At 39.6% G+C, this 23685-nt stretch overlaps 1 protein-coding gene across 1 annotated transcript in view; it reads left to right on the top strand.

The window, feature by feature from the left end:
* The window catches only part of RAB43 (RAB43, member RAS oncogene family), a 491120-nt gene that overhangs the window by 246949 nt on the left and 220486 nt on the right, over window positions 1–23685 (top strand). The window contains exon 2 of the mRNA XM_053721045.1: window positions 3539–3722. Within this exon, the coding sequence (XP_053577020.1) occupies window positions 3539–3722 (184 nt within the window). The remainder of the gene's footprint in view (window positions 1–3538; window positions 3723–23685) is intronic.

Genomic DNA, 23685 nt, shown 5'->3' with positions numbered 1-23685 from the left:
TACAGCCCATAGTCTTTTCCTTATCTAGTTTCCTTAAAGACACTAAGCATGTGCTTCAGATTTTTGATGATTTCACATGGGAAGACAATTACACCTGGCTTACCATTGACGTTGTAGCACTCTACTCGTCCATCCCACACACCATGGGCAAGTTAGCTATAAAATTCTTCCTTGAACGAAGGTCTAACTACACTGAGGAATTTATAGCATTCATTTTAGAAATTCTGCAATATCTTTTGACTCACAATTATTTCAAATTTGAAGATTTGTTTTATTTACAGTTAAAAGGTACTGAGCTCCATATGATTTATGGAGATGCTAATCCATACACTCATTGCATCAAGAGTTATCATCGCTATATTGATGATCTACTTCTGGTTTGGAAGGGCAGCACCACCACTGTTGAGAATTTTGTTGAATTCCTAAATGGTAATGATTGGGATCTACAATTCACCTTTGAAACTAATCAAATGAAAATCAATTTTCTAGATGTTGAACTCAGCATCGCTCCTAACACGAATAAAGTCAAATCACAGATATACAGAAAACCAATATCTGGTAACACACTCTTGCATGGTAAGAGCAACCACCCACCCAAAGTTCCTTATGCAATTGCCAAAGGACAATTTATCAGAGTCAAACGAGAGAAATCGGATTATGCCACTCAGAGTAAAGATCTTACTAAAAGACTCTCGCAAAGAGGTTACAGCAAGACAACCGTCAGTAAGGCAAGATTAGAGGTTGACTCTATAGACAGAAGCATTTTGCTTAAAGATAAATCAAAAACAAAAAAGGAGTCGGTTGATCAAGTGACGTTTGTCACACAGTACTCCTCGGACTACAAAGAGATCTGCAAAATTATACGTAGACACATGCCTATGCTTCAAGCAGACGAAGGCTTAACAACAACTTTAGAAAAAGGGTGCAAATTCTCCTATAGGAGAGGTGTGACTATAGGTAATCAGATTGCGCCAAGTGTATTGCCCACTAAACCATCCAGTTCCAACTCCTGGTTAAATTCCAAGGGGATGTATAAATGTGGGTATAGTGCTTGCATTCCATGCAGCTTTATACACAAGGGAAATGATTTTTCATCTGCTGTCACCAATAAAACATACAAAGTTAATGGATGTGTAAATTGCAGATCCAAAAATGTAGTATACCTGATTTGGTGCACATGCACAAATAAACAATATGTGGGTTGTACCACAAGAGAGGTCAGGGAACGCATTAGGCAACACTTGTCAGATATAAAACGGTCAGATCCATGCTCAGACATGGCTAAACACTTTATTCAAAGGCATAACAGTAGTAACACTACTTTCAAATGGAAAGTCATTGAGCAAGTCAAAGTAGCCCCTAGAGGTGGTGATATTAATAAAGCTCTGTTGAAACAAGAAGCTTTTTGGATCTTTACATTGGAAACACGTATTCAAATGGGGTATAACTCTGTTCATGATGTTATAAATTTTTGGGAATAATCTTTATGTATTTTCCCCCCTCCCCCTTTTTTCCAACACTTTCGCCATCTCAATAAATCAACAAATTAATAAATTATAAATTATAAATTGTAATTTAGTAATTCATTTATACTTAGGTCTCCCTATACATATATATATATTGCTTACCAATAATAGCTAAAATTAGGGCATATCAATGGGTCACTATATGCATTTATGTACCTGTGCGCAGGAGCGTTGTAGTACTCCATTGCTTGAGACCACGCTCTCTTATTACATAGCACACTTTTGTACATACATGCATATATATATGGCCAAAATATATATATTTTTTCTGAACTATGCGTATATATATTTCATTGCATAGTCTCCCCTTCCCCCCCCTTTTTTCCACTATTGTTGTTTTGGTAACTGGTTACAATTATTACCTCCAATACATATATATATATATATATATATATATATATAAATTTAATATTCTTTCTTTATGTATATCCTGCTGTTTGCAATTAACCAAATTTGGTTTCTCTTTCTTTCATTTATGAAGTTATATATTTCAATAACAACTGTGTACTTAAAGTATAGAGTATTGTGCAAACAGATTTTCTGATAAATTTAATTCACAATGTTTATATGTTAGAAATTTGTTATATTGTACCTAAGATGAATTTACTAACTTATTTAATTTTTTGTTTCTATTTGTATCCTCTGCATCAATTTGTGTAATCACAACTGTTTCTGATTGATTACCTTTTCCTAAATAACCAATAGGGTTCAAGTACTGCTTTTAAATGTTGGCGGTTTTCCACATAGAATCACTGTCTAAGATTAAGGCCATTGGCCGAAACATGTCAGACCTTTCTATTTGAATCCTGTTATACTTTTTAGAATTGACCATTAAAATTGGAACTTTTATTTTTAGACATTGGCTACTCGCTTCTTCATTTCTACAATTTTTCCCTTTATGAGTAAGCCTGTCAGAAAAGCTAAGCAGTGGAACGTAAGGCGGTTTTTCTCAGCCTTTTTTCCCTTTACTGAAGTCTGGAGCACCTCCCGGATTGGAGGAATAGATTGACCTACGTCACGGACGTGCTTGGCGTGCCTTGTGTCTGAAGTTTGAGCCGGTGTACAGGGGTCTGAGCCTGGTTCTCAGAAACGGAGTTCGTAGAAGGTGTGTAGGCAGAAGCTTGACCGGTCTTCCTGAGGTGCAGCGGTGGCGGTACCGACAGGCGGGTACTTGGTGAGAGTAAGAATCAACCCCTCCTTCCATAATCGATCACTCCTCGCTACAGCTCTTACAGCGTAACACAGGCAGCCTCATACAATCTTACACTTTGCCAACAAATGAATCCAGCTAACAACTAACTTTGTCCTGAACTCTCTTTTGTTTTTTCCTATATATATATATATATATATATATATATATATATATATATATATATATATATATATATATATATATATATATATATATATATACAGTATATATGTGTGTGTACATATGTATTATATATATATATATATATATATGTATTTACAGACATATAAACAACGCTTTATACTGTATTTACTGTAAATATCTGATATTCCAATATTCTTTACATAGCAGAATATGTTCTACGTAATATTCATATATTTATTGGGTTAGCACACTTGAGAATATGCGATAAGAGTGTTAGGTTTTTTCCACTTTTTTTGCTCCATTGACTTTTATGGGGAATAGGTTATTGCATAGGTGATATTCTATGTTCAGGTTTTTACACACCGGGTTAGCGTGCAAACGTTAACTTTTAACTTTCAACTTGTGATACGATTGCAACCCGACACACGCAAAAAGCTTATTCTAGCTCTTTTTTTTTTTACTGCTTTTTTTTTCTGCTTTTTTTTTCCCCTTATCTACTTGGCTATATGTACGACTGGGGATCATGGGGAGTGGGTGAGATTTAAAATCTCTGGTGTGTTGTGGTATACCTTCAGGAAAGAAATGAATATATAAACTTACCTTTTTGTCTAAATAAATGTTTCCTAAAACTAGCTACAATGCAATGATTAAGTGAACTGTTATTGTGTTTTAACAGCTGCAAATTTGGGATACAGCCGGACAAGAGCGATTTCGTACCATCACACAGAGTTACTACAGAAGTGCAAACGGAGCAATTATTGCCTATGACCTCACAAAGAAAAAATCTTTTGAGTCAATTCCTCGCTGGATAGAGGATGTAAAAAAGTATGCTGGCTCTAACATAGTAAAACTACTTATTGGTGAGTTTATCTCCAAAAAAAAACATTTATTATCTTTTGTGCAAGGATCATAGATATTAGAATGTTAAAGGGATACTAAATCCAAATTTATTTTCTTTCCTGATTCAGATAGAGCAGCAATTTTAAGCAACTTTCTAATTTACTCCTATTATCATTTTTTCTTCCTTCTCTTGGTATCTAAATGTAGCCACCAATCAGCAAGGCTATCCAGGGTGCTGAACCAAAAATGGTCCAGCTCCTAAGCTTTCATTCCTGCTTTTTCAAAAAAGATATAAAGAGAACGAAGAAAATTGATAATAAGCATAAATTAGAAAGTTGCTTAAAATTACATGCTCTGGTTCTGGTTTTGAGTTCCGGAGGATGAGCCTGTGCTTAGGTTGTGCAGCTCAAGCTCCCATACCCTGCAGCTAACCCACTGGTGGTATTTTCGTGCCGGGAACCTCAGTGACTGAGGGAAGAGACTGCAGCCGGCCTGGTCTTAGCCCTGAGGGACTCCCATAGCATACTATTCCATCTGCGCTTTATTGAACTCTGTGCAACCTGGAGCCACACACATCCAGTGTTTAAGTTCTCCAGGTTCTAAAAAAAAAAAACACCCAAGGCAGTCCCCCCCTCCCACCGGTGCTGCGTGAGAGGGGTAGATAGCCTAAACTGTTCGTGACAAGCCGCTTGTAAGGTTTGTAATTTGTCACACACTCACCCCACTACGCCTCTTGTTCCAAGTCTAGCATTTTCGAATATCTCGGCAACCAACTACCCTACCGCCTAGCTGTATCCGGAAGCTCTACCTGATGGGCTGCCCTTCCCACCCACAGGTGCTGCGTGTGGGGAGTTGTTAGCCATACATGCAAGCCAAGGCTGGTGAAAAAAGCAACTCTTTTGGTGCTCAAAGTTTCTCCCCCCCCCACCGGTGCTGCGAGGGGGAGGTAGCCGACAATAACACTGGGCCTGAGGTCTTGAGAGAGACCATAGAGAGTGGGTGTCTCTGAATACTGACGGGACAGGCGGTCCAGCTTCTTTCCCACGGTGCAACACACTCGGCTCCTACGTGGTCCTCTGCTCCCTGGAGGCTGCTTTGAATGGACTTTGCAATGCAGAGGTATGACTATAGCAGAGGGATCTTACACGTAGTTGAGCCGGATAGAGTGAACTGAAGGGCCTGTCCTGACGAGCTTCATCGTTGGAGGGGTGAGTGTAAGGCAACCGGTGGACCGGCTCTGCCCATAAAATCTTCCATAAACAGTTTTGCATATATTGATACAAAAAGATTTAATGAGGCAGCGGATTCTATTATCCAGCAGAAAAGATTAATCTGAAGGAGCTGACTGTATAGGCCCATTCTGGGGCCGAACATAATTCCTACTTTATTGGACACTCTGCTGTCTGAGGCTTGACTCTGCTCTACTGTCTCTGTAAACGAGCTAAAACGACTTTAACAAATTAAATTTTTCCTTGTATCATAACAAAAAATGTTGGAACATAAAAGCTCCTAGTTTGAGCTTCTTTTTCACTACTGCTGGTATTACAGGTGTTGTAGGTATAGGTGTACCGCACAACTTTTTGGCCGTCACGCAACATAACTACCGCACCTTTCAAAAAGTTATTTTTCAATGGGACATTTCCATAGCGCCAGTATTACGAGTTTGCCTGTCTGGCCAAAAAGTGAGCGGTACACCCTATAACTACAAGATCTGTACCGCCACCTGAAAGTCAGTAGTTAAGAGTTTTACGTTACAAAGCTGTACAACTAAAGTGTTACAAAGTACACTAACACCCATAAACTACCTATTAACCCCTAAACCGAGGCCCTCCCGCATAGCAAACACTAAAATAAAATTATTAACCCCTAATCTGCTGCTCTGGACATCGTCATCACTATAATAAACATATTAACCCCTAAACCGCCGCACTCCCACATCGCAAACACTAGTTAAATATTATTAACCCTTAATCTGCTACCCCCAATGTCGTCGCCACCTACATACCCTTATTAACCCCTAATTTGCTGTCCCCGATGTCGCCGCCACTATACTAAAGTTATTAACCCCTAAACCTAACCCTAACACCCACTAACTTTAACATAATTAAAATAATTCCAAATAAAAATTACAATTAATACCTAAATTATTCCTATTTAAAACTAAATACTTAACTGTAAAATAAAACCTAAGCTTGCTACAATATAACTAATAGTTATATTGTATCTAGTTTATGTTTCATTTTTATTTAACAGGTAAGTTTGTATTTATTTTACTAGGTTGATTAGTTAGTAAATAGTTATTAACTATTTACTAACTACCTAGTAAAAATAAATACAAATTTGCCTGTGAAATAAAACCTAACCTGCCATACACTAAAACCTAATATTACACTAAAATTAAATAAATTACATTAATGAAATACAATTAACAAAATTACCAAAAAAAACACTAAATTACACAAAATAAAAAAGAATTTATCAAATATTTAAACTAATTACACCTAATCTAATAGCCCTATCAAAATAACCCCCCCTCCCAAAAATAATAAAACCCCTAGCCTAAACTTCCAATAGCCCTTAAAAGGGCTTTTTGCAGGGCATTGCCCCAAAGAAATCAGCTCTTTTACCTGGCAAATAAAAATACAAACAACCCCCCAACAGTAAAACCCACCACCCACACAACCAACCCCCCCAAATAAAAACCTACCTAAAAAACCTAAGCTACCCTTTGCCCTGAAAAGGGCATTTGGATGGGCATTGCCCTTAAAAGGGCATTCAGCTCTTTTACATTGCCCCCTAAGCTAAAAATAAAACCCACCCAATAAACCCTTAATAAAACCTAACACTAACCCCCGAAGATCCACTTACAGTTTTGGAAGACCGGACATCCATCTTCATCCACCTCCAGGCGGGCAGGTCTTTATCCAGACGGCATCTTCTATCTTCATCAGCCAATAGGATTGAGCTTGCATTCTATTGGCTGATTGAAACAGCCAATAGAATGTGAGCTCAATCCCATTGGTTGATTGGGTCAGCCAAACGGATTGAAGCTCAATCCTATTGGCTGATTGCATCAGCCAATATGATTTTTTACCCTTTAATTCCAATTGGCTGATAGAATTCTATCAGTCAATCGGAATTCAAGGGACTCCATCTTGGATGACATCCCTTAAAGGGAACCTTCAGTGTACGGCTGGGACTGTATGAAGAGGATGCTCCGCTCTGGATGTCTTGAAGATGGAGCCGCTCCGCGTCGGAAGGATGAAGATAGAAGATGCCGTCTGGATGAAGACTTCTGCTCGCCTGGAGGATGACTTCTTGCCGCTTGGATGAAGACTTCTCCCGGCTTCGTTGAGGACTTCTTGCCGCTTGGATGAAGTCTTCTCCCAGCTGGATGAGGATGGATGTCCGGTCTTCCAAAACTGTAAGTGGATCTTCGGGGGTTAGTGTTAGGTTTTATTAAGGGTTTATTGGGTGGGTTTTATTTTTAGCTTAGGGTTTGGGCAATGTAAAAGAGCTGAATGCGGGGGGCGGAGCCATACGCCAATGAACATGGCCGCATGTCCTCTACACTCATAGCCAAATATGGAGTAGGGTAAAGCGACATGGCATCTTAATGTGTATGGGATACCCTAACACCTGCTGTTTTGGAGAACTTTCTCAGTCCGACTTAATCCTTTATCCTAAATAAGACACTTAGCTATGGATACTTGGGTCTTTATGATACAAATGCTGTTTGATGTCTTAGACTCTGACTTGTCTATAGTATATGGTTTGTCTGTTTTAGCCCTATATTAAGATATTTTATTAGTTTCACTTCTGCCATTACTATATCAGCTGCACTGTTAATTTGTTTATAGGTATGTTTACAGGTTTGTTGATTACTGAGAAAGCCAATTGGTCTATAGTTTTATGTATTTAGTAATATTTTTTATACACTTAGACTAATATGAGAGCAACCCACAGGTATCAGCTAAGACAGATCATACACAACGTTATTCAGCTGACACATGCAAATGGATAGTACCACAACTATGTAGACTGATACTTTTAGCTCATTTTATGTCTAGAGGGATTTCAATCATTGAGAAACTAATCAGTCTATACTGTTAAGTACCTAGAAATATCCTACTGCATACTTAGATCTACATAAGAGCAATAGATTGGTGCTGACTAATAGGCTGGAGAACATGTACTATTTATCTTAGCATATACAGGTGGCCCTCGGTTTACGCCGGTTCAATTTGCACCGTTTCAGAATAACAACCTTTTTTCCAGTCATGTGACTGCTATTGAAAAGCATTGAGAAAGCAGTGCATTGATTAGCCAGTAGGTGGAGCTGTCCGCTTGTGTTGCAGCAAAGCTATGCAAGCTTAGCACATAAACAGGCTGGAATTTATTCAGTCTAGCTAGACATGAGCTATTGAGCAGTTATCAAAGGAACAAGATCTTCCTGTCTATAAATCAGTCCAGATTGGAATGCAGAGAAGGAACTGTTTGCAAAAAAATGCAAGTAAAGTCTGTGTTGTGTGATTTTTTATTAGGTTTATATTGCTGTTTTAGCAAATGTTTTTGTTCATTTAACTTAGTTTAATTATATATTCTGTGTTGTGTGATTTTTTTCATTAGGTTTATAATGCTGTTTAGTATTTAAAGTCTTCATTTCAAAGCTTTAAAAATAAAATATGCGTTACTTTTGTCAATTTTGACAGGGGCCTGGAACCTAACTCCCTCACTTCCCATTGACTTACATTATAAACTGGGTTTCAATTTACAACGGTTTCAATTTACAACGATTCCTTCTGGAACCTAACCCTTGTGTAAACTGAGGGCTACCTGTACTTGAAAAATGCTTATGGATATAATATAGTGTGGATTTCCTCTCACACTCTCTAAGAAAAATATTTGGTACACTAATCTTATATAGCTCTACTATCACTTTATTATTGTACTTAATATTATTTAGTTGCCCTGTGCTGGTTAGGGGTGGATGTGTGATAGGCTGTCGGCGGCCGAGATGGCGTATCACCCATATTTACTAGGGCACGGAATGCTGAGCTTTGTTATGTACTTCATCCTCCACAACATATGATAAATCTATATAGTATGTAGGCCTCATCTAAAATTGCAGTTGGGCTTGTGAAATAATTACTATATCCTGTTTGATGCTTGATAACTGTTATGCACTGTTACCTATTGAATGTTTATGTTGGTGTAAAGGCACACTATATGAACACTGAAACCCTCCATTATTGACTGTGTGTGTTACAGAATATTTCCCTTAAATGAGTGCATAGCTTACACTTTGGTCTTAGTTTTGAGTTACACAACAATTCCAACTACTATATTTAAGTATCCTATTTCAGAGTTTGCCTTAATATCTCCATGAGCAGGGGGTACTGGTATGCAGCATTCTTGGCACTATCTTCATTAGGCTAAGTTATTAAGTCTACAAGAATTATAACCCTAAGTGTCAAATCCTATAGAGCTCTATGTGGTTATCCGTCTTGGATTGCCTCCTGTGTCCACAACCAATACTGCTGTTGTTTACAAAAGTTACCATGTTTGTTTATGTTACTGTTCTTACTTAACATTACACTCTTTTCGCATATTATGCTTTCCAGGACAGTATGTATGTGAGGAGAGGGGTTCACTTTGAATACCATAGTTCAGGTTTTTTACTCCTCCTGATTTTACATTAACATGATTATGAAGCATATAACACTATCCTATGTAATTTAAAGGGTGGTTACCTTTTGGAATTTTATATCCCCAAATGGTCCCTGTGTAATACTTGTCACCTTAAACGAGCTTCATGACAATGAGTCTCCTCCCAAGCAGCCGCAGACATATCACAATTCAAAGCAATCCTCCCACAATCCTCCCACAATTTACATATTTCTTAGCATATGTTTAGCTCCAGTTGATTTTAAATGGGGATCATATGTCCTTTATATGTGGATACATATGTAAACCACAATATATTGGGTGAAGTTTTCATATATATTCGAAGTATTATAAACTCCTTTTTACTATGTACGTATATTTTAGTATGCTGTGTAAATTTTATTTCATGTGTTCTTATGTTTGCTGTTATGTATATGCATCTAATCAGTTGACATGACACACGTCTACACTCTCTCTATTCTGTCTCATTTGCTCTGTACTAAAATTACGGGATGTGCAATCTATATTACATAGCTCCCCAGAGTGGTCTTGGCCTAAGGAAGCTTCTATACAACGATTTTTGCTTTCGGTGATACCTCAACCCACTCCATAATGATATTGTATACTATATACAGTGAAAGAGACTAAAACGTATATTAGTTCTTCTCCCTTACACATAACCTTGTTAGGAGTTATCCTTACTCGTTCTATACCCAAAAGCCTAGTGACCCAAAGTTATACCAGACAGACACCCTAACTAGCTCCCCCTCCCCCCCCCTCCCTTTTTTTCCATTTGGAGCGGCTCTCGCCCGCTGAACTTCCCTTCCCCAAAAACCCATGATGCTAACCCCCCATTTTGCCCCAATTAGTTCAGAACAGATAAACTATTCTATGGTTTCCACTGCAATTGGGGGACCGTTTCTACCCTTACTAAGTGAAAGGTTAAAAAACGAGGTTTCATTATTATATGTTCCAGTAACCCATATTTTCCATACACTAGTTTCTTTTATTCTCAACCCTATATATCATACACTTTATGATCAAAACTTCTGACATGGTGTTATGGCCCATGTCGGTAGCTACTCTCTTACTATTGAACATGCTATATTGTATAATAAAAATTGTTTCTAGCACCACTGTGGTTTAGACTTGGCGCTTATATCTGCAATACTGGTACTTAACTGTCTAAGCTCAAGTCTATTTCTTGTATGATAATTGTAAGATTGCTCTTATCAACTCTGATCTATACCTGGACATATTTTCTGTTTTGATGTTATTACTTATTACCTTATTAAGGGCAATGCTCATCCAAATGCACTTTTCAGGGCAATGGGTAGCTTAGGTTTTTTAGGTAGGTTTTTATTTGGGGGGGGGGTTGGTTGTGTTGGTGGTGGGTTTTACTGTTAGGGGGTTGTTTGTATTTTTATTTGCCAGGTAAAAGAGCTGATTTCTTTAGGGCAATGCCCCGCAAAAGGCCCTTTTAAGGGCTATTGGCAGTTTAGTTTAGGCTAGGGGTTTTATTATTTTGGGGGGGCTTTTTTATTTTGATAGGGCTATTAGATTTTGAGTAATTCCTTTTTTATTTTTGATAATTTCTTTTTTTATTTTGTGTAATTTAGATAAATTTATTTTTTAATGTATTTAATTTTTTTGTAATGTTAGGTGTTAGTGTAACTCAGGTTAGGTTTTATTTTACAGGTAAATTTGTCTTTATTTTAACTAGGTAGCTAGTAAATAGTTAATAACTATTTACTAACTAGTTTACCTAGTTAAAATAAATACAAACTTAGCTGTGAAATAAAAATAAAACCTAAGATAGCTACAATGTAACTATTAGTTTTCTTTCATGTAATTAGCAAGAGTCCATGAGCTAGTGACGTATGGGATATACATTCCTACCAGGAGGGGCAAAGTTTACCAAACCTTAAAATGCCTATAAATACACCCCTCACCACACCCACAATTCAGTTTTACAAACTTTGCCTCCCATGGAGGTGGTGAAGTAAGTTTGTGCTAGATTCTACGTTGATATGCGCTTCGCAGCAGGCTGGAGCCTGGTTTTCCTCTTAGAGTGCAGTGAATGTCAGAGGGATGTGAAGAGAGTATTGCCTATTTGAATTCAATGGTCTTCCTCTAGGGGATCTATTTCATAGGTTCTCTGTTATCGGTCGTAGAGATTCATCTCTTACCTCCCTTTTCAGATCGACGATATACTCTTATATACCATTACCTCTACTGATTCTCGTTTCAGTACTGGTTTGGCTGTCTACTATATGTAGATGAGTGTCTTAGGGTAAGTAAGTCTTATTTTTTATGACACTCTAAGCTATGGTTGGGCACTTTATATGTAAAGTTCTAAATATATGTGTTTAAACTTATATTTGCCATGATTCAGGATAATCAGTATTCCTTCATTCAGACTGTCAGTTTCATTATTTGGGATAATGCATATGAATAAATAATTTTTTCTTACTTTAAAAATTTTCAATTGACTTTTTTCCCTGCGGGCTGTTAGGCTCGCGGGGGCAGAAAATGCTTCAATTTATTGCGTCATTTTTGGCGCGAACTTTTTTGGCGCAAAATTTTGTCATTTCAGGCGCCGTAGTTGTCGCCGGAAGTTTGTTCGTTGTTACGTCATTTTTTGACGCATGTGTATTCAGAAGTGTTCCTTATTTGGACGGTATCGTGGTACTGGCTCAGTCTTTTTGTTCTGCGGAATCTCATACGATTCAACTTTGTTGTTTCTTCAAGACATGGTTAGAGGATCTTTTTATCAAAAGCTCCTTGATTTTTCACACAAGGGTCACCTTTTTTAGGTTTCCAGATAGATTGTGTCAATGTTTTTGTCTCTAACAGACAAGTGACAAGTTTATTGGGTTCCGTTTGTCAGAACCTTCAGTCTCTATTATTTCCTTCAAGTTGCTATGTATGCATGGAAGTTTTAGGTTTCATGGCTGCAGCATTGGATTCGATTCCCTTTGCTCATTTCATAGGAAACCTTTGCAGTTTTTTATGCTGAATAATGGTGCAGGGATTCTAGGATATCACTTTTTATATCTTTGAATCCTAATGTTTAACTATCTTTGATTCGGTGGTTAAGATCACCATCATTTAGTTCTACAGGTCTCTTCGGTTCTTTCAACCTGGACCATGATCTCTACAGATGCAAGTCTTTTAGGTTGGGAGGCTGTCTGAGGATCTCTGTCAGCACAAGGGGTTTGGAAATCTCAGGAGGCGAGATTACCATTTGATATTTTGGAACTCTGTGCATTCTCAGGGTTCTTCAGTTTGGTTTCTTTTTGAAGAAGAGACGTTTTTTCAGACAGACAATGTCACAACTGTGGCGTATGTCAATCATCAGGGTAGGACTATCAGTCTTTAGGCTGTGACAGAAGTATCTCGGATATTTGCTTGGGCTAAATCCAGCTCCTATCTAATTTCTGGGGTCTTTTTCCCAGGTATAGACAATTGGGAAGCGGATTATCTCTGTTAATCAAGCTTTACATCCGGGAGAATGGTCTCTTTACCCAGATATGTTTTTTCAATTTTTCAGATGTGAGGGCTTCCAGAAATAGATCTGATGGCATCTCATCTAAACAAGGAACTTCCCAGGGGCCTATTCAGGTCCTGGGATCCTCAGGCGGAAGTAGTGTATGCATTATCACTTCCTTGGAATTATCAATCTGCCTATGTTTTTTCATCTCTGGTTCTTCTTTTTAGAGTGATTTTCTAAATCATCAGAGACCAATCTTTGGTGTGGCTGGTGGCTCCAGCATGGCCACACAGGTTTTGGTATATGGTTCTTGTTCGGATGTCCAGTTGCCAATCTTGGTTACTTCCATTAAGGCCAGACCTTATATCTTAACATTCGTTTTTTCAACAGGAATTCAAATTATTTATTTGATGGTATGAAAATTTAACGCTTGGTACTTAGTCATAGAAGTTTCTCTGACTCAGTGGTTAATACTATGTTGCAGGCTCGTAAATCTGTGTCTAGTAGGATTTATTATCGAGTTTGGAAGATTTACATCTCATGATGCTCTTCTTATGAATTCTCTTGGCATTCTTTTAGAATTCCTAGGATTTTATAGTTTCTTCTTAAGGTTTTGTCTGCATGTTCCTTGAAAGGACAAATCTCTGCTTTTTCTGTGCTGTTTCACAGTAAGAATTGCTAAATCTTTCTGATATTTATTGTTTTGTTCAGGCTTTGGTTCATATCAAGCCTGTCATTAAGTCAATTTCTCCTCCTTGGAGTCTTATTTTGGTTCTGAAGGCTTTACAAGCTCTTCTGTTTGAGCATATGCTTTCTTTGGACATTAATTACTTTCATGGAAAGTATTGTTCTTTTTAGACATCTCTTCAGCTAGAACAGTTTTTTGAATTATCTGTTCTTTCTTGTGAATCTCCTTTTTCTGATTTTTCATCAGGATAAGGTGGTTTTTGCTGTCCTCATTTCAATTTTTACCTAAAGTTGTGAATTCTAACAACATTAGTAGAGGAATTATTGTCCCTTCCTTGTGTCCTAATCCTAAGAATTCTTTGGTAAGATTCTTACTTTTTTTGGATGTGGTAAGAGTTTTGAAATATTATGTTGAAGCTACTCAGATTTCAGACAGACTTCTAGTCTATTTGTTATCTTTTCTGGTTTTAGGAAAGGTCAGAATACTTTTGCCTTTTCTTTGGCATCTTGGTTAAAGCTTTTGATTCATCATGCTTATTTGGAGTCGGGTTAATCTCCGCCTCTGAGGATTACGGCTCATTCTACTAGGTCAGTTTCTACTTCCTGGACTTTTAAGAATGAAGCTTCTGTTGATCAGATTTGCAAAGCAATGACTTGGTCTTCTTTGCATATTTTTACTAAATACTACCATTTTGATGTTTTCTCTTCTTCAGAAGCAGTTTTTGGTAGAATAGTACTTCAGGCAGCTGTTTCAGTTTGATTCTTCTGCTTATAACTTCAGTTTTTTCATTATAAAAATTGAAACTTTTGATTGGGTAGTGGATTAATTTTTCAGCGGAATTGGCTGTCTTTATTTTATCCCTCCCTCTCTAGTGACTCTTGCGTGGAAGTTCCACATCTTGGGTATCTGCTATCCCATACGTCACTAGCTCATGGACTTTTGCTAATTACATGAAAGAAAACATAATTTATGTAAGAACTTACCTGATAAATTCATTTCTTTCATATTAGCAAGAGTCCATGAGGCCCACCCTTTTTGTGGTGGTTATGATTTTTTTGTATAAAGCACAATTATTCCAATTCCTTATTTTTGATGCTTTCGCTCCTTTCTTATCACCCCACTTCTTGGCTATTCGTTAAACTGAATTGTGGGTGTGGTGAGGGGTGTATTTATAGGCATTTTAAGGTTTGGGAAACTTTGCCCCTCCTGGTAGGAATGTATATCCCATACGTCACTAGCTCATGGACTCTTGCTAATATGAAAGAAATGAATTTATCAGGTAAGTTCTTACATAAATTATGTTATATTGTAGCTAGCTTAGGCTTTATTTTACAGGTAAGTATTTAGTTTTAAATAGGAATTATTTAGTTATTAATAGTAGGTTTTATTTAGATTTATTTTAATTATGTTAAAGTTATAGGTGTTAGGGTTACGTTAGGGTTAGGGTTGGGTTAAGGGGTTAATATATTTATTTAGTGTTAGTGATGTGGGAGGCCAGATGTTTAGGGGTTAATAACTTTAGTGTAGTGTTGGCGGCGACGTTGGGGGTGGCAGATTAGGGGTTAATAACTTTATATAGGTGGGGCGGCAGATTAGGGGTTAATAAATGTATATAAATGGCGGCGACATTGGGGGCGGCAGATTAGGGGTTAATAAATTTATGTAGGTGGTGGCGACATTGGGGGCAGCAGATTAGGGGTTAATAAGTGTAATGTAGGTGTCGGCGATGTCGGGGTTGGCAGATTAGGGGTGTTTAGACTTTGGGTTTAGGTTAGGGTGTTAGGTTTAAACATAAAAAATTTTCCTCATAGACATCAATGGGGCTGCGTTACGGAGCTTTACACTCCGTCATTGCAGGTGTTAGGCTTTTTTTTAGCCGGCTCTCCCCATTGATGTCTATGGGGAAATCATGCATGAGCACTTCAAAGCAGCGCTGGTATTTGTGTGCGTTATGGAGCTCAACGCTGCCATATCGCCAGCAAATGCCGGGTTTTTGCAAACCTGTAATAGCAGCGCTATTAAAGGTGAGAGATGGAAATAACTTGCAAGTTATTAGTGAGCCACTCATAACGCAAAACTCGTAATCTGGCTGTCTATATCCTATTCATAATTTTAACTGCTTATTGATACTCACTTTAGTTATTCACACACAGGAACTTGTTCCTGAGTTACCAATATATTCCTTAAATATTAGGCTGCATCAGTTACTTGGTAAATGCATTACTGTTAGATCATGAGTAGCTCTCAAACACTTGGGTTATTGTCAATAATTGGCAGACATTTATTAGAGGAATTCTTTGGAGGACCTAGTTACAATTTCTAACTAAACTCAAAAACTTAAGCTCCAACCCTATACTCAATTACTGCACTAGTTGATGACTATATTAGTCTAGGGCATTGTTTTGTTTAGTCTGGTGTTTTTTTTTGCATGCCTTAGCTAGAAGGCCACCCCTTTCAGGATTAATTCTGGCAAGTAGAAACTTTATATTGTAGCTTAGAGCTGGTAAGCCTTATGATCTCTTTTCAATAAACTCTACTTGCTTAGTTTATCCACTAGGATCCTGCGGCCGCTCAAATTCCGTCTCTATTTGCCATATTCTGGTCTAATCCTTTCACGGTTCACATAACCACTTCTTTCTTCACTGTGTGATAAACGACCCTCGTTCTTTTCTTCACTCTTCACATCCGGCACGGTTTCCCTCACTTCCTTGCTTCTAATTGTACTTGGAGCTATTTGCTCTGTCACAGTTTTTCTTTCTTTTACAAAGATATGACGAGTCCATGGATTTCATCCTTACTTGTGGGATGTATCCTCCTGCTAACAGGAAGTGGCAAAGAGCACCACAGCAGAGCTGTATATATAGCTCCTCCCTCCTCTCCACCCCCAGTCATTCTCTTTGCCTGTGTTAGTAATAGGAAGAGGTAAAGTGAGGTGTTAGTTTTAGTTTCTTCAATCAAGATATTTTTTGTTTTAAAATGGTACCGGTGTGTACTATTTTTCCTCAGGGAGAAGTTATCAGTCTGGATTCCCAGGAATGAGGAGATAATTTTTTCTTCCATGAGGTTGATGATCTTAGCAGACGTTACTATGATCCATTCTGGTTCCCACAGAGTTCTGAAGGTAGTGCAAGAGAAATCTTCAGTGTGGAGACCGGTGTCATGCTGCAAGCAGCATTGAGGTATGTTCAGCCTTTTATTTTTTGAGGAGACTGGTTATGTCAGAAATGGCTGACATAATTAAAGAACTTAGCACTCTTTTTATAACATATTCCTGAGATCAGGGTACTGTTCAATGGCAGAAGCAACATATTTCACCCTTCTCTTGACTTCCAGCGGCTTATAACTGCTAGTACAGCCGGCAGGGAAGGTTATCCTGTTTCACTACTTGTGTTATATGGGATTTTGTGAGGGTACATGAGCTGTTGTTATTCCTATGTCTTACGCTGGTACTGAGATGCGTCAGACAGGGTGCTTTTGTTTAGTCATTACTGTGGGAAGAATCAGTACTGCCTATTATTGTTCCACTTTTTTGTTTTATTCAAGATAACAATGGGAACTGACTAATGAATTTTATGAGTTCATCCCGGGGTGTTTAACTTGTTTTGAACCTAGGGGATGGCGTCCGGCAGGGGAGTTGTTCCTTTCAGCGTGTGTCACTTGAGTGCTGATTAGGATTCCCGGCGGCTCCATTTTGTTTTTTGTGTAACAGATTTGCCGTGCACAGGAGATTGAGTTTGATACGCCCACAAGGGGCGGAGCTTGTTACGCACCATTATGTGTGCACTGTTTGTCGGCTCTTTTATGGCTCTATAGTTCTCCTACATATCACGTACGCCCACGATGGGCGGAGATTGGATGCCATGTGTGTTCGTTTTCATTTCATCTCGTTGCTGCTAGTGGATCGCAGAGACCTCCTCAGCTGTGTTTCTCTAAACAAATACAGCTGAGAGGTCGTTCGCGCCGCCTGGAGTTTTTTTCTTGGGTGACGTCTCCTCTGTCATGTTAGGCAGAGCAGTAGCACTACGGAAAACGAGTTCCTCACAAGGTTAGGCATGCTTGTCCCTCCTGTAGGAATTAATAGGAGGTGCAGCTGCTGGCTTGATAAAAGTTTGATCGGTATTGTTATTACACAACTGCTCCATACAGTATGACAGTTGGTATTGAGGATGTGTGTAATACTGTCAGTAGAGGGCTATAAGTAGCATTCTGTCTCTATGACAATATTTTATACAGGTTTTGTTTTTTTGCATAAATAAGTATGCTGTGCATAAATAAACATACAGTGGCAAGCCTTATTTACTGTATTGACATAGAATGCTGTTACAACAGATATTCAGTGGGTCGTTGACATACAGTTGAGTCTCTTTCAGATTGAAAGAGACAGTACTGCATTTTTTTTTTCTATGTATTTCTATATATTTCAACTGTTGCTTTGTAGGCAGGTTAATATATCCTTTTTTCTCATGGTGTCTTTGGACGGAACGAATGCAGGAAACACAGGCGGGGCTCTGCGGTTCCTTGCAAAACCTTGGTCTGAAAGTACCTTGTTATTATGTGTAGATTTTATTGCACAACACATGCCACAATTTCTCTTGTAAGATTTATCGAGTCCACGGATTCATCCTTACTTGTGGGATATTCTCCTCCCCTACAGGAAGTAGCAGAGAGAGCACCCACAGCAGAGCTGTCTATATAGCTCCCCCCTTAGCTCTACCCCTCAGTCATTCTCTCTGCCTTCTTAACTGCTAGGAAGGGCAAGAGGAGTGTGGTGACAAAAATGTTAGTTTTTTATTTTCTCAAGCAAAAGTTTGTTATTTTAAATGGTACCGGTGTGTGCTGGCAGAAAAGGGATGAAGATTTCTGCAAGGAGGATGATGATCTTAGCACTTTGTAACTAAGATCCACTGCTGTTCTCACAAGGGCTGAAGAGTACAGGAAAACTTCAGTTGGGGGAACGGTTTGCATGCTAAGCTGCATATGAGGTATGTTCAGTCTATATTTTTCTAGACAGTCTGTGTTGATTCTAGAAAAGGCTGGCATTATTCCCATGAGGGAAGGGTAAGCTGTATTCAGACTCTTTGATAGGAATTTTAGCTTGCTTGAAGGGCTCATTAGTTACTGGTGACACTGTTAAAAAAAAGAAAAAAAAAAGTTTTTGTTTATTCAGTGAATGATGCAATTATAACGTTTTTTGAAGGGACTAAAGGGGTCATTGTGGCTTGTTTTTGGGTTTTTTAACCCACATGGTTAATTAAGAGACACTCTGGTGTTTGTTTGATAGGCCTCAAAACATTGAGTGAGGTGGGAGGGGCCTATTTTAGTGCCTCAGTTGCACAGTTTCTTTTCCTCAGAGACATCTAACTGCTTCTCCTGAGGTTCCTGCTGTGTTTGAGGTCTGTAAAAGAAGGTTTTTCTCCAACATAGGTGTGTCCGGTCCACGGCGTCATCCTTACTTGTGGGATATTCTCTTCCCCAACAGGAAATGGCAAAGAGCCCAGCAAAGCTGGTCACATGATCCCTCCTAGGCTCCGCCTACCCCAGTCATTCTCTTTGCCGTTGTACAGGCAACATCTCCACGGAGATGGCTTAGAGTTTTTTAGTGTTTAACTGTAGTTTTTATTATTCAATCAAGAGTTTGTTATTTTAAAATAGTGCTGGTATGTACTATTTACTCAGAAACAGAAAAGAGATGAAGATTTCTGTTTGTATGAGGAAAATGATTTTAGCACCGTAACTAAAATCCATGGCTGTTCCACACAGGACTGTTGAGAGCAATTAACTTCAGTTGGGGGAACAGTGTGCAGTCTCTTGCTGCTTGAGGTATGACACATTCTAACAAGACGATGTAATGCTGGAAGCTGTCATTTTCCCTATGGGATCCGGTAAGCCATGTTTATTAAGATAGTAAATAAGGGCTTCACAAGGGCTTATTAAGACTGTAGACTTTTTCTGGGCTAAATCGATTCATTATTAACACATATTTAGCCTTGAGGAATCATTTAATCTGGGTATTTTGATAAGATTATATCGGCAGGCACTGTTTTAGACACCTTATTCTTTAGGGACTTTCCCTAATCATTGTCAGAGCCTCATTTTCGCGCCGGTATGGCGCACTTGTTTTTGAGAACAGCATGGCATGCAGCTGCATGTGTGTGGAGCTCTGATACATAGAAAAGTCTTTCTGAAGGCATCATTTGGTATCGTATTCCCCTTTGGGCTTGGTTGGGTCTCAGCAAAGCAGATTCCAGGGACTGTAAAGGGGTTAAATATAAAAACGGCTCCGGTTCCGTTATTTTAAGGGTTAAAGCTTCAAAATTTGGTGTGCAATACTTTTAAGGCTTTAAGATACTGTGGTGAAATTTTGGTGAATTTTGAACAATTCCTTCATACTTTTTCGCAATTGCAGTAATAAAGTGTGTTTAGTTTAAAATTTAAAGTGACAGTAACGGTTTTATTTTAAAACGTTTTTTGTGCTTTGTTATCAAGTTTATGCCTGTTTAACATGTCTGAACTACCAGATAGATTGTGTTCTGACTGTGGGGAAACCAAGGTTCCTTCTCGTTTAACTATATGTATTTTATGTCATAAAAAATTTAGTAAAAATGATGCCCAAGATGATTCCTCAAGTGAGGGGAGTAAGCATGGTACTGCATCATCCCCTCCTTCGTCTACACCAGTCTTGCCCATACAGGAGGCCCCTAGTACATCTAGTGCGCCAATACTCCTTACTATGCAACATTTAACGGCTGTAATGGATAATTCTATCAAAAACATTTTAGCCAATATGCCCACTTATCAGCGAAAGCGCGACTGCTCTGTTTTAGAAAATTCTGTAGAGCATGAGAACGCTGATGATATGGTTTCTGAAGGGCCCCTACACCAGTCTGAGGGGGCCAGGGAGGTTTTGTCTGAGGGAGAAATTTCAGATTCAGGAAAAATTTCTCAACAAGCTGAACCTGATGTGATTACTTTTAAATTTAAGTTGGAACATCTCCGCGCTCTGCTTAAAGGAGGTGTTATCCAATTTGGATGATTGTGATTATCTGGTCATTCCAGAACCACTATGTAAAATGGAAAAGTTCTTAGAGGCCCCGGGGCCCCCCGAAGCTTTTCCTATATCCAAGCGGGTGGCGTACATTGTTAATAAAGAATGGGACAGGCCCGGTATACCTTTAGTACCTCCCCCCATATTTAAAAAATTGTTTTCCTATAGTCGACCCCAGAAAGGACTTATGGCAGACAGTCCCCAAGGTCGAGGGGGCGGTTTCTACTCTACACAAGCGCGCCACTATACCCATAGAAGATAGTTGTGCTTTTCAAGATCCTATGGATAAAAAATTAGAAGGTTTGCTAAAAAAGATGTTTGTTCAGCAAGGTTACCTTCTACAACCAATTGCATGCATTGTCCCTGTCACTACAGCCGCGTGTTTCTGGTTTGATGAGCTAGAAAAGGCGATTATTAGTAATTCTTCTTCTTATGAGGAGATTATGGACAGAATTCGTGCTCTTAAATTGGCTAATTCTTTCACCCTAGACGCCACCTTGCAATTGGCTAGGTTAGCGGCGAAAAATTCTGGGTTTGCTATTGTGGCGCAGAGCGCTTTGGTTAAAATCTTGGTCAGCGGATGCGTCTTCCAAGAACAAATTGCTTGACATTCCTTTCAAGGGGAAAACACTGTTTGGCCCTGACTTGAAAGAGATTATCTCTGATATCACTGGGGGCAAGGGCCACGCCCTTCCTCAGGATAGGTCTTTTCAAGACCAAAAATAAACCTAAGTTTCGTCCCTTTCGCAGAAACGGACCAGCCCCAAGGGCTACGTCCTCTAAGCAGGAAGGTAATACTTCTCAAGCCAATCCAGCCTGGAGACCTATGCAAGGCTGGAACAAAGGAAAGCAGGCCAGGAAACCTGCCACTGCTACCAAGACAGCATGAAATGCGGGCCCCCGATCCGGGACCGGATCTGGTGGGGGGCAGACTCTCTCTCTTCGCTCAGGCTTGGGCAAGAGATGTTCTGGATCCTTGGGCGCTAGAAATAGTCTCCCAAGATTATTCTCTGGAGTTCAAGGGGCTTCCTCCAAGGGGGAGGTTCCACAGGTCTCAGTTGTCTTCAGACCACATAAAAAGACAGGCATTCTTACATTGTGTAGAAGACCTGCTAAAAACGGGAGTGATTCATCCTGTTCCATTAGGAGAACAAGGGATGGGGTTCTACTCCAATCTGTTCATAGTTCCCAAAAAAGAGGGAACGTTCAGACCAATCTTAGATCTCAAGATCTTGAACAAGTTTCTCAAGGTTCCATCGTTCAAGATGGAAACCATTCGAACAATTCCTTCCTTCCAGGACGGTCAATTCATGACCACGGTGGATTTAAAGGATGCGTATCTACATATTCCTATCCACAAGGAACATCATCGGTTCCTAAGGTTTGCATTCCTGGACAAGCATTTCCAGTTCGTGGCGTTTTCTTTCGGATTAGCCACTGCTCCTAGGATTTTCTCATAGGTACTAGGGTCCCTTCTGGCGGTGCTAAGACCAAGGGGCATTGCTGTAGTACCTTACTTGGACGACATTCTGATTCGAGCGTCGTCCCTTCTTCAAGCAAAGGCTCACACGGACATTGTCCTGGCCTTTCTCAGATCTCACGGATGGTAAGTGAACGTGGAAAAGAGTTCTCTATCTCCGTCAACAAGGGTTCCCTTCTTGGGAACTATAATAGACTCCTTAGAAATGAGGATTTTTCTGACAGAAGCCAGAAAAACAAAACTTCTAGACTCTTGTCGGATACTTCATTCCGTTCCTCTTCCTTCCATAGCGCAGTGCATGGAAGTGATAGGTTTGATGGTAGCGGCAATGGACATAGTTCCTTTTGTGCGCATTCATCTAAGACCATTACAACTGTTCATGCTCAGTCAGTGGAATGGGGACTATTCAGACTTGTCTCCGAAGATACAAGTAAATCAGAAGACCAGAGACTCACTCCGTTGGTGGCTGTCCCTGGACAACCTGTCACAAGGGATGACCTTCCGCAGACCAGAGTGGGTCATTGTCACGACCGACGCCAGTCTGATGGGCTGGGGCGCGGTCTGGGGATCCCTGAAAGCTCAGGGTCTTTGGTCTCGGGTAGAATCTCTTCTACCGATAAATATTCTGGAACTGAGAGCGATATTCAATGCTCTCAAAGCTTGGCCTCAGCTAGCGAGGGCCAAGTTCATACGGTTTCGATCAAGACGACATGACAACTGTTGCGTACATCAACCATCAGGGGGGAACAAGGAGTTCCCTAGCGATGGAAGAAGTGACCAAAATCATTCTATGGGCGGAGTCTCACTCCTGCCACCTGTCTGCTATCCACATCCCAAGAGTGGAAAGTTGGGAAGCGGTTTTTCTGAGTCGTCAGACATTGCATCCGGGGGAGTGGGAACTCCATCCGGAAATCTTTGCCCAAGTCACTCAACCGTGGGGCATTCCAGACGTGGATCTGATGGCCTCTCGTCAGAACTTCAGAGTTCCTTACTACGGGTCCAGATCCAGGGATCCCAAGGCGGCTCTAGTGGATGCACTAGTAGCACCTTGGACCTTCAAACTAGCTTATGTGTTCCCGCCGTTTCCTCTCATCCCCAGGCTGGTAGCCAGGATCAAAGGAGAGGGCGTCGGTGATCTTGATAGCTCCTGCGTGGCCACGCAGGACTTGGTATGCAGATCTGGTGAATATGTCATCGGCTCCACCATGGAAGCTACCTTTGAGACGAGACCTTCTTGTTTTAGGTCCGTTCGACCCACTCCAGCTGACTGCTTGGAGATTGAACGCTTGATCTTATCAAAGCGAGGGTTCTCAGATTCTGGTATTGATACTCTTGTTCAGGCCTGAAAGCCTGTAACCAGAAAAATTTACCACATATTTTGGGAAAAATATATCTGTTGGTGTGAATCTACAGGATTCCCTTGGGACAAGGTTAAGATTCCTAAGAGTCTATCCTTCCTTCGAGAAGGATTGGAAAAAGGATTATCTGCAAGTTCCTTGATGGGACAGATTTCTGCCTTGTCTGTGTTACTTCACAAAAAGCTGGCAGCTGTGCCAGATGTTCTAGCCTTTGTTCAGGCTCTGGTTAGAATCAAGCCTGTTTACAAACCT

This window comes from Bombina bombina, chromosome 7 (assembly GCF_027579735.1).
Source record: "Bombina bombina isolate aBomBom1 chromosome 7, aBomBom1.pri, whole genome shotgun sequence".
NCBI lineage: Eukaryota > Metazoa > Chordata > Amphibia > Anura > Bombinatoridae > Bombina > Bombina bombina.
Note: the sequence above shows the minus strand (reverse complement) of the source record. Positions and strands in the feature narration are given on the sequence as shown.